Raw genomic sequence first — 21261 nt, forward strand, 5'->3', positions numbered from 1 at the left:
GAATAAAGAAGTTAAGTAGACAAAAAAGTTTCTAATATCAATTTGGTAATTATACCCTTAATTTTAAATGCTTATTTTGTTTCGCGCAGATACGAATTAGAAAAGAAGGCAGCCCTAGCGCCGAAGCCGACGACGGCGTACCGGACGGTGCGCACGGCGGACGGCAGCGTGGTGCAGCGGCCAGTGGGCACCGTGCGGCCCATGCAGCACGGCGCGCGCTGGATCCCCGCCGACGTGTGGCGCCGCCAGGGCATGACCGCGCAGGAGATGACGCTGCCGCTCGGTAACTACTAACTATCACATACAGCAAGCTGTAAAATGGCATGAACACATTATTAATGGATTCATTTATAAAGTGGCCACGCTAATTTACGGCTGGGTCTACTCAGTGCTGACAGTGAGACCCGTGGGGACTTCATAGACCACTCTTCAGACATAAACATTTGCCACACAAGACCTGACGATTCAACGGAGCCACGCCGTTTTGTCGCCTCAGTATAAAAATGCATATATAATTATGTTAGTCTGTAAGGTATTTGTAATATGGGCCTTGTTGCCTGATTTAAAATGTTAAATAAATAAATAATAAATAGGTGCAGCTCAAGGCTATACTGGCAGGATCGCCATGTGATGTTAGGCGTTGAGAAAAAACGCTTAGTTGACAACGCTAATTATACACAACTTGCGGGGTTGGCATTCGTTAAAGATGGGTTTGTGACACTAGAACAGGTAACGCAGCAGAAAACTGTTGTCTCGCCAAATATTATTTTTAGTTTATAAGAATGTATAACAATAAAATTTGTAATGTTTATAAGACTATTATTATGTTAAGTCTATAAGGTACACACCTTAATACTCCCGTACCTTAAGATATGTATGTATGGGCCTTAGTTGCCTGAATCTAAATGCCCTCGTCCCACATCGTCCCATTAAAAATGTCTAACGTAACACATTTCCCTTAGACGTGGTGATACCAACCAACTCCGCCGAGAAGACGAACATCGTCCTGAAGGCCGGTCAGCGAGTCATGGTGCTCAAGTCACCGAAGGGTATCTACATGCAGCTGGAGTCTGGCAAGATCATCGCCATCAAGACCTCGTTCAAGGGTCTGGGGCAGAAGGCGGCTGATAACAAGGATAGCAGCCCTATTGGGAAGAAAAGTTAGTTTAATGAGTCTTCTTCTTTTTCTTTGCCTTATCCCACATTAGGTGCAGTCAGCTCTCCTTATCTTTCGGCGCCAAGACGATCTGTCTTGAGTTGTCGGGTTGGAAAGTTGGGCTTTTTCCAATTGTTTGTTCAATGAGTGAGTTTAATGAGTATTTATCTAATATATACAAATGCGCGACACATAATTTGTGAAATCAAAGATGTGACTAAAGTAAGAACCTATTAGTAACTCTAATAGATTTTTATCGATGTTTTCTTATTCTTATCTTGGTATCTGTCACAAAGGGCGTTTTGTTTTGGGGTCCTGATAAAAACCTTTTTTTTGTTCTGTTATAATCCTTTGGGTTACAAGCAGTATTGCGCTCGATTTCCTTTGGATACGGCATTTGTATTTCCTAATCATTTATGTTTGTTACAGTCCTGGGCAGCCGTCCAGGCAGCATACCGGGCTCTCTAAAGAATAACTCCGCAATCACAATAACTTCCAAGAGCGGCCCCCGACCCGGCTTCCAGCGGGTCATAACCAGGCCCGCCATAATAGGCCACAACAAGATCTCCAGGCCTCTTCTCCCCGGACAGAAGATAGCCGACATCCGGAACCGGCTAGGGGAGATGCGCTCCTACGGCACCGTGCGACACAGACTACCCCCGCACCCTGGCCGCATCCTCCGACCCAACCTCCCGGGATCACTTAGCATAACAAAAATCAGAAGGGACGCTAAAAGATCTGATAATGAAAATAGCGACTCTAATCCCCCAACTAAGATCGACTCCGACGATGATACTCAAATCCTAGACAGCGACGAAGAAGAAACGGAAAAGGCGAAAAAAGCAGTTAGCGAACAAAAATCAAAGACGCTCGCGGAAAATTCTGAAGACTCAAAATCCTCCACAAGCTCTGAAAACCAAAAGAAAAGTGCCAATACTCAAGAAAAACTTTCAGAACCTATTGTTTTAACGACTGATGAAAAACTACCTTCGGAGGAGGCTCTAGAAGTCAAAAATTCCGACACCAGCGACTCCCATTTAAGCGACGACTCTAGGACGCGCGTAGATAACTCCCAAACGCCCCCGATGGATAACGTCGAGAGGAAAATTAATTTACTGAAAAACTATAGGCATCAAAGACCCGGCAGTAGGCCTCAAACGGAATCCAGCTTGAGTATATTAGAGAGGACGGCCAGCGTGCTAAATAAGGAGGGCATGCCGGACTTCCGGAGGAACCTAGACGATATAACTCAGTCGTATTCCCCAGGTAGCGAAGAAAAGCCGGGGACTAAGTCGAAGAAGAAAAAGTCTCCCAACAAGGAGGGCGAATCTCAGAGTCAGTTTAATTCGGGGATGTCTCATAGTGTGTCTAGTCTGCTGGGGTCGCCGGGCGCGAAGCGGAGCGACCACGGCGCGGCGCCGGCGGCGCCCGGCCCGGCCGCCGACCTGGCCGTGGCGCCCGCCGCGCCGCCGGCGCCGGACTGCAAGCCGCCCCAGCCCTATCCCGCACCGGGCCTGCCGCCGGAGGCGCCTTATGCGCAATATCCAGGTACGTATCTATTAGGAAGCTTTACGTGACTAACCTAGACCGAATTTCATGAAGTTTAGGTTACTTTTCATTCAATATCTGGCGTGACAAATATGAACGTTATAACTAATCTGTGGCGTTTTAGGTTACGGCATGAACTACGGCGCGTACCCCGACTCGCCGTACTACGGCTACGGCAACTACCCGGCCGGCTACGCGGGCTACGCGCCGCCCGCGCCGGCGCCCGCGCCGCCCTACCCGCCCGCGCCGCCCGCCCCGCTCGCCGCGCCGCCCGACTACCTGCCGCCCAACCCGCAGTGGTAAACCTCCTGGGCGATACGAACTACCCGAAGGTGGTTAGAACACGAGTGCACTCACTAAACGTACCCCGTACGGTAAAAGTGCGGTACATCTTACGTCAGTGCGGCAAAAGTGCTCTTTAACTTACCCAGCAGTGGTAGTGTGGTACCTAGAAGTGTAAAGTGTAGTGAAACTGTGGTAAATTGAACAGTGTTCAGGTGACACGAGATTCTAATCCTAATATTGAGTGATGTAATTTTAGATGTTCTTTTCGAGGAGTGTGAATGTGTATAGGCCGCGGTCCATCGAGGGAGGGTACGAGTTGTATTGCAGTTTTATACTTAATGTACTTCGTGCCGCGCTGTGAAATTTTATAAGACCTTTATTTTCTAAACCTGTATGCAAAATTTATTGTATTTTATCTTCTATTTATTTTTTTCTGCGAGTCTTATAAAGTTATAAACTAATGCTGAGAAATTGTCCTTCATTTGGATCTTTTCTATTCATCCCTGCCTTGTTTTGATGAATATTATTGACATAGGAATACTTATGACATTGTAAGCGAGGTAAAATGGAAGTATTTCGCCTCTATGGTACTTATTATTTAAGTAGGACGATCCGCGGGCACCTTTTTATCATAATAACCAGTGTCAAATGCGACTAGTAAGTCATTAGTCGTTACAATGTAAATGAAATAATGTCTTTCCAATGTGCGGCTATGCGTGAATCTATGGATGTGATACGTTGGTTACTTAGCGTTAGAAATAGCGTGTATGATGGTATTTATCTATGTAATTTCTAGCTTAGATAGGATGCCCACTTATACTAATTAAATATCTTAGAAATGTTCTCATTTATCCATTCAATAGAGCCGTGATATGTGTAACATTAACATAGTAGAATGTATGCAGACTTGCATAGAAAACTATTTATCTAATCTAGTTTATATTTCAAGTGTTCCAAACTCGAAAAACAAAATCTTTTAATATAGATTTCTATCTTTTCTTTGGTGTGTTACAAGAGAAGCGATTATCTCGTAGGTTTTTGTTTTTTTTTTTTGCATCGCAACATAAACTTAATCTACATAGCGACATTTTTTATCTCAATAGCAGTGGGTTGTTTAATTTAAACGTCACTTACCGGACCAGGCGGTCTAGCATAAGTTGCGTTCTCGCGCACGAGTCCATTCTTGAAGTCGCGCTTGATGTATGGAGTCGCGTGCGAGAACGCAACTCATGCTAGACCGCCAGGTCATTTGAAGCTTTTTTCTGTTATAAGAGGCTGAAACTTCAATTAATCATCTTATGTTCTTACGAGTATTGGCTATGTGCACGAAGCCTTCGGGATACATTAATTATTTAACATTTAACAGGCATGACATAAAAATTGACATTTACGCCACTGCATGTCCTGTGATTGACTTCACTAAATGCACTTTGCACATAGCCAATATCTGTCGACCTTAATTAACTGATGTGTGTAACAGTGGCGGCGCGTCCATAAAAGCAGATTCCCACCGGCTTGCCTGTTTTTGGACGTATGAGCAGAGTTGTAAAGGAAATATGTATGCCAAATTAGCCCCGGCTTGCCTATGGATATGTTTGACGCGCCGCCACTGGTGTGTAATTAGCAGCACACAATACGCTCTCCCACAGATAATTATCGTCATGATACATGTAATCTCATTGTAAAGCGACGGATTTTTAATGTACCAGATTGTTGAAAGACTAAATGTGATATTTATGAATTTGCTGTTTTGGTAACCTGGTACTAAGTGAAAATCAATCTTTTTACAGTTTCGATGAGCTTTGTTTGGTGTATATGCCTGTTAATTTTCCTCAATATATAATATGTAATGCATATGTGATAGTCTGATAATTTATGTCACAACATATAGTACTTTTACGTTAGCAGTATTATATTTTGCTTGTATACGATTTTCGCAAAGTGCATATAGATTACAAAATAGTGTAAGTTAAAATCGAATTTTTAATTGACTAAGAAAGGAGCAAATAAATTACTTTCTGTGAATAGTTCTCGAAATATAATTTTTAATAAGTGCCAGATCAAAAAATTCGTAATTTGCGTAGTTTTTGAATACATTTGTGGTTTACGTTTCTTGTGATATACAGTCAACAGCAGCAGTTGCTAAGCGGGCCAGGTGTTCAAAATGATGTTGACGCGACTTTATTGTTAAAATAATAAGAGGGCGTCAAGGTAATTTTGAACATCTCGCCCGCTTAGCAACTTCTGCTGCTGATTGTATCTACAGAGATACTTGACTACCTATTTTAAATTAAAAAAGCGGGATTATCTGTGAGCTCCAATTAGACTTTCGATCCTTATTATAAAATTTACTCTTATCGAATCGAACATTAAAGCCCCATTTACACTGCGAGAACTTTCATGCAATATTCGATGACAATGACTTCAGTCGATCGATTAAATACCGCAATGTAACGAAAATCGCAATCATGTTCGTGATCCGTCTAAATGGGGCTTAACCTTTTCGACGCCGTGTCAAGCACAAAAGTTGTCACGCGGACGCCTCCGCGTCACCGTCACCGAAGTGTTAAAACTGAAATTGAACTTTATGCCTATGCACATAGGTCTATGTTGCTCTGTTGTCTGTGAATCAGTCTGGCGTTGAACCTGCGGTGCGGATGTATCGGTCATTGGCGTCCAAAAGGTTAAAGCAAAGATAAATATTAAAATACTATATCAATGCCAAAACGCTCTGCTAGAAGTCTGTGTACTGTATGCAAATTATATTTCGAGAAGTATAACATTTTTTATGTGTTGAATCTCGCACACCAGACGAAAAGTAGAAATAACGCTGTCATTATTTTTTAAATTTATAGCCATTCGTGTGTTGCCCTGTGTACAAATAAGCGTTCGGCGATAATGTTCGAAGTGATACATAACAGTGCATTTTAAATTGATCCATATTACTGTACCGGCGATATCTAATAAAGAAATCAGTAAACAGTAGCTAATTTGTTTCTTTTACGGATATACCTATAACATCTAATTACCATAAAAACATGATATTAACGCGTTAGTACCTACTTTCCCGTGAGATTAACTAGATGAAATCGTACGGTAGTGTCGATAGCCATACACATTAATCGTGTTTTATATTCATAATGGAATGTTATAATTTCCATCATATCACTATGTTGTTGCATCCGCAATGCCGTTATTACAATAGATAATTTTATGCTAATCAACGTAACATACGTTACATAGCTATTGTCTGCTCACACATTTATTGGGCCGGCCTCGAATAGTTTCGTGTTTCGAATAAATTGTTTACGCAGCGCAGTTAGCTTCGGAAAAAAATGTAAACAAAGGACTGAAAGGACTTGTCGTGTGGTACGGTTTAGCTCTTAATCGCGCTATCAAGATTTTTCTCGGAATAACCCCAGAATCGTATCAATTTGGGTTAGTTTGCGAATCTCACGATAGATGGCGCTGTCCCGTCTAGTAAAATTCCTGAATCGCGCTATCAAGAAAACCTACAGGAAAACTTCGGACGGATAGTGATAGTGAGGGAAAGTAGCACAAAATACTGACTGTTAACGACGTTATGCTCTAGTTTCCTAGGATAGCGGTGCCGTCATATAGCGGCCGTCTCCATACAAATACTGCGACATCAATATTTAGCCGTATTATTTAGTATGGAGACGGCCGCTATATGACGGCACCGCTATCCTAGGAAAACCGATCGTTACGGTAGACTTTACGCACTTGATGCTCAAAAATAAGAAACTGCCTCCGTGTACACGTGTCGGATCGTTCGTAGTATATCACGCCCATCATGTTTGGCCGCTAAACGTAACGCTTCAGGTTTTTGTCACTGTTCTAATTGCGGTACTGTGGAGAATCGATGCTTCGCCTCGCATTTAGAATATTCTTTATATTTCCAGGGTTTTTTCGAGTAAATATTGGTACGCTGTGTTATTTGAAACAAATATAATAGATAGAACAATAATTATTTTAGGTTTTGTGAGTTTATGTATGTGTTATCATATACACCTATGATAGGTAGGGTATGGTAATTATTCCCGCGTCGATGATAAAATAAAAGCAACTAGGTCTAAGTACCTAAACTTTTACTAGTTAAAAAAGTTGCAAAGGAAAATCCTTTTCTTCGTGTTTTATTTTTATTACTCAACTACTTCAGTGTTAGATAAGTTATAAGTTATCGACTTAATTAAAAAGAAAAGTTTTATCTTCGTTTTTCTCGTCACCTTTATATCGGGACGGTGAACTAGTTATGACAATCTGGTTATCTAAGTAAGGCAACGCGGACCTATTCAAGCTTAAGTTTTTATTTTCTTTCTTGCAGTTCGTTGTTGAAGTAACACTCTAAATATTTTCTTTTCTCATGCTCATTGCTTATCCATGAAGCGGGTTGAAATTGATACGTTTACTTTAGGTTCAAAGTACGTTTTTAAGGTTTCGTACCCAAAGGCTAAAAACGGGACCCTACTATTACAAGACTCCCCTGTCCGTTTGTCTGTCAACCTACCAGTGCACCTTATTCTATCTAAATGATAACATAACTTATGTTTTTAAACAATAAACGTGATTATTGTCATATTTATCCTGCGTATTTATTTATGTGCGTTAAGGTCGAATATGATCTTATTTACGTGATCTACCGAAACGAATTAAATATGAAGGAAGTTATAAAGTACTTATTCCGTTTTCCTTATGACAAATTCGACTTGTGTAATGATAACGCGGAACATGACGAGCCGTTTTTGTCGACAGTGATGCTGTTACCGGTAAACTATCAAATTGATATTCGAATGGGATAATAAAGTTGAATAGGGAATATTACGCAAAACTCTGCGTAGGGGGCGCCACTACCACTAGCCATCACAATCCGGGGGTCTACCGCGAAACAAGAAAATCGTAATTTCGTTATATTACAGGCACCTTCTGGGCGAGCTCGCTCCATCGTAGGCCACGTCTACGCCTCGGCTAGTCTGTGGCCATGAGTAACCCCATTCATAATAATAAAAAAAAAAAAAAACCTCTCCTCTTGCATATTCGAGCGATAAAGAGGTAGATAACTAAATTTCGATTTACGCGTTTCCCGGTAGGCCCTTGTTAACAAACAACCTTGATGCATCAATGTAATATTTTATTATGTGTGAAAACTTGTCAAAAAACAGTTTAAGGCACAGTATGTGTAAGTTACTCTATGGTTTACTAGCTAGCATAGTGCTGTACTCTGGCGGGCACAGAATTTTTCGAACTATTATGACGGGCATGGCACCATGTTTGTGATGTCGTCAGGCAAATATAAAACAATGTAAAATTGGCCCCCAGTAATACGCCACAATAAGTAATTATGGTTGTCGTTCTAGAAGACGGTAAAAAATATTAATAGTCACGACGTTATGTGCAATTAGGGGGCCATCATTATTCATAATAAATGGTTAGTAAGTAGATACTATATTCTTCCCTACATTTAGATTACTTCCTATAAAATTATATTATTAAGTAGGTAGCAAAGTGGATGAAAAATCTTAAACGGGGTAGCAATTTGCTCACAATTGGGTAGGTAAAGTTTTTTGAAGATAGGCAAATTATATTTTTTCCCGATAGTATTCATTATAGCGATCACGGAAATACAGCTCTTTTATTTTTATATCATTTTATTGATTAAATATAATTTTTTAAATGATCAATATGACGTTTGTGAGGTGAAATGGCAGACTCGAGGAATTAATTCCTTTGCGCGCAGTAAATGGGCCGAGATAGAAAAAAAATCGATGTCAACTGTCAGTGTCATTCTTGGAAAATACATACATACATACATACAATCACGCCTATTTCCCGGAGGGAAAATAACTTGCAAATAATTGGAAAATAATGGTCGGACGAAACTACGGACGAAACATTTGTGTTTTCTTGTAATTGGATGTCGGTGTGATTTCTAGAATAAGTATTTTTAACGTCCCTAGCACGATCAACAAGGATATTTTGATAATGATAACGATTGCTTTCGACTACTTGGCACTGCTTCTTGGAGAAAATTTTCATTAACGCCTTCACCACGACTCTTGGACTGCTACACGAGTCATTTTGGATCTCAGTATCAACACAATAGATGGAGACGATCCCGGAAACGTTCGAATGGAAATAGAATATTACAGAGATGAACTCAAAAGTGCGTCGTACCGTCTTGTAGGAAGTACAGACGTTACTTTCCAAATTCAGCGTATTTGAGCACACCAAAGTCTTTAACAGCGATTCGGTGCCAAACTTTGAAGATATATTGGCCAAAATGGTAACTTATACGTTTGTGAGGACTATATAAACGTGATTGTTGTATTATACATACATAATGATTAAGATTGTAATAGTCTTATAACTAGGTCGTTATTGGCTATTATATATGGGCTCGGCAAGGTGTTCACAATATCTGAACACGCACGCCCTGATAATAGAGGCGTGTTCAGATATTTATGAGCACCCTAGCTGCACCAATATATCTGATGGCGACTGTACTTTAGAAAACTTATAATATAAATCCAAAATAATATAATATAAATCCAGTAAATTCCGTTTCGTTTTATTTTATAAATCCACAAATTATTATCCTTAAGCATTAACATTACAACAGTATATAGGATCACGCTGTGTGGCGTGCCCTTGAAGAGAGTTGAAAGGTTCAAATATGGTCAATATGGATAAGTATGTCTGTAGGGTAAATGTGCTTCGCGTTGGGGCCTGTTTACATATTGATTAGTGTTGATTGCGGGTTTAATACATTTGCCACTATACACAAGTAGCAAGTGTATCAACTCGCAAAAATACTACATTTTTGCTTCCATTGAGGTATACATAGTAAGCACTATTCTCAAATTATGTGAGGAAATAAAACAAATTCAATTTAGTAAAGCGTATTTAATTGAGGTAAAGTGACGCGAATACAATTAAAAAAACAACGCATATTCTTAGTTTATATTAAATGTAGATGGCTTTTTAGTTTTCACTTGGTCACAGAAATACGCTAAAAACCACTTTCAGAGTAGGTGTTTCTTGCGTTTTGGCTGTCCTTCTTGTGTCCTTCCACAGCATGAGCATGTCGTAAGTCCTGTTGTATTTGTCCCTGGACTTAGCAGGAAGCTAGTTATTCATTATTAAGTTTGCTTCTGCTTTCAAATGAGGCGGTGTGCCGTCTATTCCAGGTCGTTTTCGTCACTTGAACTCATTTTGTTTATTACGAGTATTAAAATAACAAGCGGTAACTTATTGAGTATTGCACAACGAATAAACTTTGCCGCCTTTTATTTGCATATTTTTTAAAATTATATTACCATAGATACTAAGCATACGGTACGCGCATGCGTCAATCCGCGCGCACCGCGCAGCGCCCTTTCGCGGTGCTAAAGCGGTGTCCAGACGGGACTGATAAAATCGGTCGATTTGATCAGAAATGAAATTGGCGTCAATCTCCAATTTTAGATTTATGGTGATATTAGAGACATTTAAATTGAAAAAATGCCCCATAACGAAAATACTAGCCTCACAAATTGGTGTTCTTGTGTCCGCACCTCATTTTATCGGTCATTATCGGCGGTTGAATTCGGCGAGCCAAATTGGCGTTTGCGTCCGTACGTCCCGATTCGATCGGGCAATTTAATCAGATTGGCGAAAAATTGACTAATCTGGATACGCCTTAAGCAACATCGAGTTCACGATAATTTGACATATAATAATAATAGATTTTTAGCATAAGTTGCATTTCATAAAACTTAACCCAAATCATTTGTACATTTTCAAGTCAAAGATAAAGACATGTTGGTTTTAAAATTTTAATAAGTATAGACCATAACATTGTCATGATCTTGTAACATTGTTAAAATAAGAGAGTCTCCCATTTTCATTTTATTGCATTTTTTATAAAATGTCTTTAGATTCTCGGGATATCTTGGTCCTAATTCGATTGCTCTTTTTTATGGAAATAATTATATCCTTCAGATTCACAGGATGCTCGAGGCTTAGCCGAATAACACTGCAAGGAAGTATGTCATGGCTCAATGGTTCTAATTAGCCATCAGTATAATACCGCCAATGAATGTTTACATCCACCTGAAAATAAGAACAACATTCATAAAATGAGGATAACCACACAAAACTAACAGATGGTTGAAATTGTTAGAAAAAATTAGACCGATTTCTTGTTTACGAACTTAACAGCTCATGGCAATTTAATAATAAAAATCAAAACACAAGTGAAGATAGTTTTATGTACATATGTATTTCACGGATACGTACTCCTGTACGGCCATTGCTCCTCTAATTCAACGGCATTGTGCTTGTGATAATAATTTCAAATTTGTAGAATCTGCTCGCAATCTCGTATGAACTCGCTTATTTTTCTTGCAAAACTCTGTCCAAGGGTCAGCGCAGGGGCCGTCGTGTAGGGGTGGGGAAGAAAACGTTGTCCAATAATTATGCAGTGCCAAGTTATCGAAAGTAAATTCAATCTTTGTCCAAATACGCGCAGATGTCGTGGGGAATCAGAAGTCCGTGGGTCGTGCTGAGGTCGTCGAAAATCTCAATGATAACATTAATAGCAATTCGCAAGGTAACATGAGGCTTGTCCGTTATTTTTCGGGAATGAGAGCTAAAGTTTACCAATTTAAAAAAAAAAGTTTACCAATTTTAGAATTGCTTCGCTTTCAGATGAGATCGGTAGTGGAATTGTTTCTCAATTATAAATGGGGAAAGAACATTAATTTTTTTACCTAAGTAGGTATCCAAAGTACCTATTCAAATGTTTCGGTACACCTTATAAGTAATATAATTTATATGGCGTACCGAACTATTTGAATACTTTGGATGCTATATGACGCAGACTGTAGTTAATAAACACTAAACTAATACGAAGACACCGGTCAAGTGTCCATGGGTCATACACATTTTATAATACCTAAGCTTAATTCGTTTGAGTATTTTCTGTACCTGCCTATACCTACCAATCCCTACACATCGCAGTTTAGGGAAACAGGTCGAATACATTTTTTCAGTACTTGCGGCTCAAACAAGAAAAACGGGATATACATAGTCTAATAAAACATGGTCTTCTCTTCCCAGAGTGACACAAGCCAACGTCACAATAACATGGCAGCTATATATAGCGCTATCGCATAATATCATATAGCGCTGTCGCATGATGACGCAGGCTTGTGTCAGTCAGGTGACCTAGAAAAGACGGGAAGAGAGTACCAGGCGGAGTATATTATTATACCATGGGGATATATATTATGTACCACTCGTTAACTTTTATCGTATTGTCCATAGAAGTGACCTTTTAATAAAATGTCTGACCCGCAACGCAAATGGACAAATCAGTTGAATATGAAAAGCAATCAAATCTCGCACATAATGTCAGTTCATCAATTTGACCCACTGATTCAGATTGGTTCAGTAAATATCTCGTTATCCTTGCAATTTAATTAAAATGAAAGCTGCACGTTTTGTACTAAATAGGTCGTCCCTCTTTAAAGATATTTGCGTCAATATAAATTCTCAAGTCAAATACCTGCCACGGACCAATGGGTCATCAATGGCGAAGTCAAATCAAAGGGTCGCTAGGCGAAATAGATCGGTGACCAGGACCGGTATTCGAACTTTACAACATGATCTCAAAATTAGATTATTGGCCGAGTGACAGAGATGGCGTCCGTTATAGCTTTGGCAAAAATGCTTTCATATTATACAAGGTAGGTATAACTAAAATAGTGGGGATCAGTTTAATTTAAGGGAATATTCGGTATCGTGTTCTGATTAGGAAAAATTAGAATAAAATTTTATTTGACACGATAAAATCATTTTTTTTTCTATAGGTAACACGGCCAAAAAATATGGTGGATTTGCGTCAAAAAAATGTTTCTTCTACTTTTTCCTTATCAGAAACACGTACCTACACAATTGTGCCCACTGCCCAATCTGGATTTAGAACTTCACGTACATTTTTGAGTTTCTTAACCAGTTTTTCGACGATGTTTTCCTTCACCAAAAATCTCTGGTACTAAACTAAATGCAGAGTTCTGATTTAAGCTAAATCGTCTATTTTAACAAAAAAACTTGATTATCAGTCAGTTAGTGGCATTGACTAAGTAAGCCTTCGCCTAAGCCTCAATCGATAAGATTACGCAGATGTTTGAGTTTCTCCTCAACCTTTATGGCCGAAGGTTTTGAATGAATAAGTAAGATTAGCCTTTTCAAAGCTTGTCTAATGAGGGACCGAGATTGTGCCCAATTTAACCAATGTTTAAGGAATAAAGAGGTATTTAATTACAAATAAGCTGGTGTTCTATATAAGGTACCTACTGGCTTAATTGATAAGAACCTACACATCAAATATCAAAACCAATGAAACAATACCTTCAGTTTGTATTTAGGTATACATTGTTCATTTCTAGATCCAAGAGAAAAGATATCAACTTAATTTTCGTCGTTATGGATTCTACTCAAATATAAAGGATTCGTCGTTTTGACCAATAAATATTCGGCGTCGTCAGATTTAAGATAAGTACTGTTACATTTAATAAAGCTAAAAATATTGAAAAAAGTGCGCCGTTATTCAATGCCGGTCAAAAACCTTACCACACGTTATAGCTCAATAGTGGGACCGGATTTTTGCACTAAAAGTTTTGATAATTCTAAAGTTGAAAAAGTGATACTTATCTGATATAGGACATATTTTTAAGCATATATGCTATATATGATGAAAAGTTAGAACGAGCGTTAGATATAAATTAGGTATTTATATATTTTTAGTAATGATTTTTTAATATTGAATTAAAGTGCAATGTTTAAGTTCCATTGTTTATAATATGTATGACGCTTTATAATGTAAAATTATTAGAATTTTTTTTAACGTGCTTCTTTGTAAAACTACAATTAGCTTATTATTTTGTCGATATTGAATTAAAGTTTAATAAATCCACAACAACATATCTAAATTTATAAGTTAATAGGCAAGCTAAAAAGCTAGAAGAATAAGATATATGCTTTAGAATTAATATACGTTTTTTGTCCTATAAGATCTAATATTGAATTAGAGTCTGTAAAAATAAGTCTATTACTATAAAATAATATACGCAGCCATATTATGGAAAGTAAGAAATTTCTGTGTGTAGCTTGCATTGTAATAGTAAAATCTAGTTAAAAAGGCGCGAAATTCATACATACGCCGCGCTGGTCCGTCAGTCGCCGGCGCGGCGCTCGAGAGCCTATCATAGCCTACCTATATCTCGACCCTCGCCCCACCTCCCGCTCAGTAACACTGTCTGTCTTTTCTTATCATTCATTTGTTTGTTTACCGTGCACATATATAAATTAGATGCGGACATTACGTGAAATTAAAATATCTTATTAAGTAAAAATACCTACAGCTGGTCAATCAGATCTTGTCAGTAGAAAGAGGCGGCAAATTTGAAAAATGTAGGTGCGAAGGGATATCGTTCCATAGAAAATTTGAATTTCGCGCCTTTTTTTAGTGACAAGATTTGCTTGACCAGCTATATTTCATTATCTTGACTAATATTGTAATAAAAATGTACAAGATATTCACAACTATTTTTTACTATACATAGTTTGTCAAAGGACTGTCTCATTTCAAACATAGACAGGGAGAATCATCATACTATCTTTGACTTACACTAGTACTAGCACCCAAAAGAAAAGGATGAATATAGTTTTTTGTTTTTATTTACTGACAAATTGGTTTGACCAACTATACCTATTTCTGGTTCCTATTGTCATGTCCTGTCCTATTCAACGTCAATATCATAATATGTATATTATAAACCAACTGATCAATATTACACGGTATACATCCTGAATATACAATAAGGTAAGTGGCCTCACTTACCTTATTGTATATTCCGTGTGGGCCGTATATGCCTATATACAGCCCACCTTAAATTAAAATGGTTTTTTTTTAATAAACAGGATATGAAGTATGAAAAACTCACTCAAATAGGTTTCTCATTTATTTAAGTTTCTTTATTATACCAAAATAGTTAAAAAAAATATTACGATACTCTTGGAAAATATACCTTTTATAAAAGTCCTATTATGGGCCTTATTGAACACTACCAGTGTATTACTTAATCCCGCAAAAAATAATCATTTTGACAGTAGGTAATAACAGATTTTATTGTTTTTAACTTAAGAATAGAATAGAATAGAATTTTATTTATTTAAAGACAACAATGGCCCAAAATGGTTAGTAACAATTAAGATTAAAGACTAAGTGTTAGTGGAACATAATCATAAATAAACAAACACACACAGACAGCAATAACAATAATATTCACCTAGTAGCGGTTAAAACACGCTCAAAATGCCGCATTATAGGTGAGTCGTATCGGCCCGCTACAGTGGCCAGGATGGGGTAAGACTTATACATATACAAATAACAATATTTGATACTTCATAACAGGAGGATTTATTTATAATAAGTGAAAATAATTATTTTGGGTCTTAATAACTAAAGATATAAAAATTGTCTAGTTTACGCGAAAATAGTAGGTAACTAAACATAAATCTTTATTAGTTACAGTAGTCTCATCTTTTAACATCTGGGGGCACGGCAGTGCCCCCGCCAAGACGAGAAAAGCGCAAGGGCACTATCTACCTTTTCTCGAAGCGCTTCGTCGTTTTTTGGAACCCTCATAACTTGGGGTTGGATTATACCAGATAAACAAAGTTCTCGGACTTATTAAGCATATCAATTGCATAGCTCTTATACTTTAGATTTTATTCATATCTAAAAACTTCGATTTCGTCACTGACTCACTCACTTGATGATCATCAATACCGGGTACTTCCTGAAGTCCTCTAAGAAGCTGAAATTTGGTATGTAAGATAGTTTTAGTATACAAACAACAAATAAATTCAAAAAAAATTTATCCCTAAGGGGATGAAGATGGGGTTTAATTTTGTATGGGAAATCAATAATCGCTGAACCGATTTAGTTGAAATTTGGTATGTAGATAGGTATTGTCATGGGGAAGGATATAGAATAGATTTCAACCTCAAAGTTTACCCTTACGGGGTGAAGGCAGATTTCAACCCCAAAGTTTACCCTTACGGGGTGAAGGGTTATATGGGGAATCAGTAAGAAGTACATTGTGTAACAGATGCCCCCAGATACTTATTTCAGGATTTTTAATAGTAAATCACCCCCAACCCTTTAAATTAGGGGATGGAAGATTGTCATAAACAACTTACAAGAAGAAGTGAAATCCCATCAAAAACATTTTGATGTACAATGTTGCCCAAACGAAACCATAAGGCTCGCACTGTCAAAAAGTTATCAGATCTCTTGCCAAGCTTCTAACTCTACAAGCCCTCTAACTTTACTAGCTCTACACCAAAAGTGTGTGGCTTGGCCGTTTCGTTTCTACAAGAACTATTGTATGTAAGTATAATACAAAAACCGCCCAAATGCGAGTCGCACTCGCGTTCCAAGGGTTCTGTACATTACACAATTTTTAACAATATATTTTTTTAAGAGAAAAGTGAGTAGTCTTTAAAAAACCCGTAGGTATCGGAAAACTAGGTACTTAAGTCCGACTCACGCTTGACTGCACATTTCTAATAGGTTTTCCTGTCATTTATAGGAAGAGAGTTAATATGTGTATTTTTTTCATAATTTTAGACCCAGTAGTTTCGGAGATAAGGGGGGAGGGGGAATGGTCATTTTTTGCGTATTTTCTTAAATAACTTCTAAACTATTTATTTTAAAATTATGAAAAAATATATCTGAGATTCTTACAATGAGCCCCTTCGTTTGATATATATATATATATATATATTTTTTTAATTTATTGAACAATAAGCTAAATAAAGTACATTATTATTACAAGACCCATCGTGGGCAAAACCTTGAGGAGGTTTGTATGCCGATGGGGAGTTGGAGAAAATAACATGACAATATACATATCTATCTTATACTAATTAAAATTCTAACAAAATTCTCTTATATTAATTCATATTCTAATTCTCTTATATTAATTATAACAAGATATAGTTTTTTTCTTCTTCTATTTATCATTCATCTCAAAAGTGACCCCTTTATTTGAATTTCTATTATTTACTTTACGTGTATGTCCTTGGGCTAGAGACTTACATGTGTATACCAAATTTCAACTTATTGGTGCAGTAGTTGCGGAGCAAATAGGCTGTGACAGACGGACAGCCAGACACACGAGTGATCCTATAAGGGTTCAGTATTTTTCCTTTTGAGGTACGGAACCCTAAAAATAATGAATTTAATAAATTTTTCACCTTATGCCCATGTGGCGGTAGCGAAACAGCCAAGCCACATATTTTGACTAAGGTGTAGAGTAAGTGAAGTTAGGGCTTGTAGAGTTTGAAGCTTGGCTCGACAAGAGATCTGACAACTTTTTGACAGTGCGAGTCTTATGGTTTCGTCTTAGCAACAAAATTTACATGAAAATGTGTTTGGTGGGATATTTTTTTACAGTAAAAATATTTATTCGTAACAGTAAGTATTATCTTTTAACATAATTTTTACAGTACATCTGTGGCCTATTTTATAAAGCTACAAGTTACAATTTACAAGCGGAAGTCTCGTTCTAAAACATAGGGTTAGAAAGAGACTTCCGCTTGTAAATTGTAACTTGTAGCTTTATAAAATGGGCCACTGGTGCTACATTACGACCGGTGCTATAATAAGCACGTTAAAACACTCCCTTTGACCGTGTTTTAAAATTCGTCACTCGTTGCATAATATCTATTTTTCGCAATTCTATCGTAAAAGAAAAGAAAACTAACGAAGAGGTTTTACGCATACGAGGGCCGCACTGAAAGTTTTGCGTAACTTTTGAATAAAATCATTTATAACCATAATAATACATTTATTGCTTCTCAAAATGTTTCCCTTTACATTCTATGCACATATTCACTCGCTCAGACCATTTTTGGAAGCATGAGGCCCAATCACTTGACTGCATGTTTTCGACGTGGTGATGAAACGTAGTAACTGCCTTATCCGGGGTCTTAAATGTCAAACCCCAAATTAAATCCTTAATTTTGGGAAATAGATAGAAGTCACAGGGTGCAATGTCTGGATTATAATCCGTATAATAATTGAGTCATTCTATGTAATCAATGTATGGGAAAATGAAACAAATTAATATAGTTTTCAAACCTGTGTGACGTGATACATCTAGGTGTACTGTTTAAAATTCACCACTCTCCCCCCCCCCCCTCCACCTGACGCTCGACCCCCCCCCCACCTTGAAATGTGTTCCCGTTGGTAGTTTTTTGGCATTCTCACGAAAACTATAATAGATATCAAAAAAGTGTCAAGGACAGAATTAATCCTCATTAAATTTAGAACAAAAATGGTCTTATGTGTTTTATTATAAGTTGGACGGTATTCAAGCTATAAGTACTTGTATAACCTTAAAATAACAAAATAACCATACTAGTATGACGAAATGCAGAATATCTTCAAAACGGCTAGACCGATTTTAATAAAATATACCTAAAAAATCACCGCAGTGAAGCCAGCTATCAAACAAAAGAAACTACATCAAAATCGGTTCATCCGTTTCGGCGTTACGAAGTCACAGGTAAACACAGAAATACAAATTTTTTTCAACTGCACCCAATAATTTTGTAAACCGATTAATTTTGATCAATTATTTTAATGAGATCATGTCCCTTGAAGTTTTAGCTTTACGAAAAGTTAAAAAACATGGAAAACGGCCCAGTATTTTTCAAATTATCGGCATTTTCCCGATTTGTGAGTGGTTTCGTGTTATCACGTGCACGAGTTGCCCTTAACCCCTATAAAACGGGGGGTAGGGGAGGGGTTGTTATCAGTCACTTATCAGAAGTTGACCGGTACACATATCCGCATATTTTCCCGTAAAGAAGACCTGTGAAAAATGGAAACCACTGAAGCTGAAGTCCGCCAAGTCGTCCAGCTCAGCTCCTGCAAGAGGGGCGTAGCCAACGTTCAGTAGCCGCCACGCTGAATTTAAGTCAATCTACAGTTTGCAGAGTTTACCAGAGGTTCCAACGGACTGGATCCTTTACTTCAAGACCAAGAAGCGGCCGCAAAAAGTGTACATCAGAGAGGGACGACCGCTTCATTGTCACAACATCTCTCCGAGATCGACACCTGACAAGCGTTGCCATCCAGCAGCGTCTGCGTGAGATACGAGGAGTGGCTGCCAGTGAGTGGACAATAAGAAGAAGACTTAAGAAAGCGAACTTGACACCCAGGAGGCCTGCAACGGGGCCCAGATTGCTGGCGCGACACCGTACAGCCCGAAGAGAGTTTGCAGAAAATCATATGGACTGGACCATTGAGCAATGGACCGCAGTTCTCTTCTCGGACGTGTGCAGAATATGCTTGAATGGATGTGACCGAAGAGGAAGAGTCTACAGAAGGCCAGAAGAACGGTTCGCCCAATGTTGCTTCTCCGAAAGTCGCGCCACGGCCCCCGCCAGGCACGAAAACCAGCTCTGTTTGCGCGTCGTAGGAAACTTCGTCCCAGAACATCACGGATCCACCGCCATAGGCGACCCTTTCGGAGTAGCAACATTGGGCGAACCGTTCTTCTGGCCTTCTGTAGACTCTTCCTCTTCGGTCACATCCATTCAAGCATATTCTGCACACGTCCGAGAAGAGAACTGGGGTCCATTGCTCAATGGTCCAGTCCATATGATTTTCTGCAAACTCTCTTCGGGCTGTACGGTGTCGCGCCAGCAATCTGGGTCCCGTTGCAGGCCTCCTGGGTGTCAAGTTCGCTTTCTTAAGTCTTCTTCTTATTGTCCACTCACTGGCAGCCACTCCTCGTATCTCACGCAGACGCTGCTGGATGGCAACGCTTGTCAGGTGTCGATCTCGGAGAGATGTTGTGACAATGAAGCGGTCGTCCCTCTCTGATGTACACTTTTTGCGGCCAATTCTTGGTCTTGAAGTAAAGGATCCAGTCCGTTGGAACCTCTGGTAAACTCTGCAAACTGTAGATTGACTTAAATTCAGCGTGGCAGTTACTGAACGTTGGCTACGCCCCTCTTGCAGGAGCTGAGCTGGACGACTTGGCGGACTTCAGCTTCAGTGGTTTCCATTTTTCACAGGTCTTCTTTACGGGAAAATATGCGGATATGTGTACCGGTCAACTTCTGATAAGTGACTGATAACAACCCCTCCCCTACCCCCCGTTTTATAGGGGTCAAGGGCAACTCGTGCACGTGATAACACGAAACCACTCACAAATCGGGAAAATGCCGATAATTTGAAAAATACTGGGCCGTTTTCCATGTTTTTTAACTTTTCGTAAAGCTAAAACTTCAAGGGACATGATCTCATTAAAATAATTGATCAAAATTAATCGGTTTACAAAATTATTGGGTGCAGTTGAAAAAAAATTTGTATTTCTGTGTTTACCTGTGACTTCGTAACGCCGAAACGGATGAACCGATTTTGATGTAGTTTCTTTTGTTTGATAGCTGGCTTCACTGCGGTGATTTTTTAGGTATATTTTATTAAAATCGGTCTAGCCGTTTTGAAGATATTCTGCATTTCGTCATACTAGTATGGTTATTTTGTTATTTTAAGGTTATACAAGTACTTATAGCTTCAATACCGTCCAACTTATAATAAAACACATAAGACCATTTTTGTTCTAAATTTAATGAGGATTAATTCTGTCCTTGACACTTTTTTGATATCTATTATAGTTTTCGTGAGAATGCCAAAAAACTACCAACGGGGACACATTTCAAGGTGGGGGGGGGGGGTCGAGCGTCAGGTGGAGGGGGGGGGGGGAGAGTGGTGCATTTTAAACAGTACACCTAGACGTATCACGTCACACAGGTTTGAAAACTATATTAATTTGTTTGTCTCAAAACATATAATGACTGAATTATAAGAGACATTTTCCACGTTTTCGTAATTAAAAAATGTTTTTGCCTTTATTGCGGTATCGGTGGACGCATTATTATGACGCAGGAGGATGCGGCTTCTCGGTCGTCTCTCGCGGTCTTTTTCAATGACTGCGGGCACACAAATGGTAGTGTACTACTCAGTATTTAACGTTCTTTTATTATTTAAAAGTACGGTACAAAAAAGTCGCGTTTAAAAAAAACAGACGATCAAAATGTTTGGCAACGCTTTTGGCTTGTTGAACTTCTATGGGCCTCCTGTCACCTTCGAAAGACCCATTGACTGGACTAATGCCTTTTTTCCGGAT

General features: G+C 38.6%; 1 protein-coding gene across 1 annotated transcript in view; it reads left to right on the forward strand.

The window, feature by feature from the left end:
- LOC134665777 (uncharacterized) overlaps positions 1-5974 on the forward strand; it is a 28516-nt gene extending 22542 nt beyond the window's left edge. Inside the window, exons 20-23 of the mRNA XM_063522759.1 lie at positions 90-283; positions 963-1160; positions 1586-2704; positions 2829-5974. Of these exons, the coding sequence (XP_063378829.1) occupies positions 90-283; positions 963-1160; positions 1586-2704; positions 2829-3007 (1690 nt within the window). The 3' untranslated portion in view covers positions 3008-5974. The remainder of the gene's footprint in view (positions 1-89; positions 284-962; positions 1161-1585; positions 2705-2828) is intronic.
- The last annotated feature ends 15287 nt before the right edge of the window (positions 5975-21261 follow it).

This window comes from Cydia fagiglandana, chromosome 7, assembly GCF_963556715.1.
Source record: "Cydia fagiglandana chromosome 7, ilCydFagi1.1, whole genome shotgun sequence".
Taxonomy (NCBI): domain Eukaryota; kingdom Metazoa; phylum Arthropoda; class Insecta; order Lepidoptera; family Tortricidae; genus Cydia; species Cydia fagiglandana.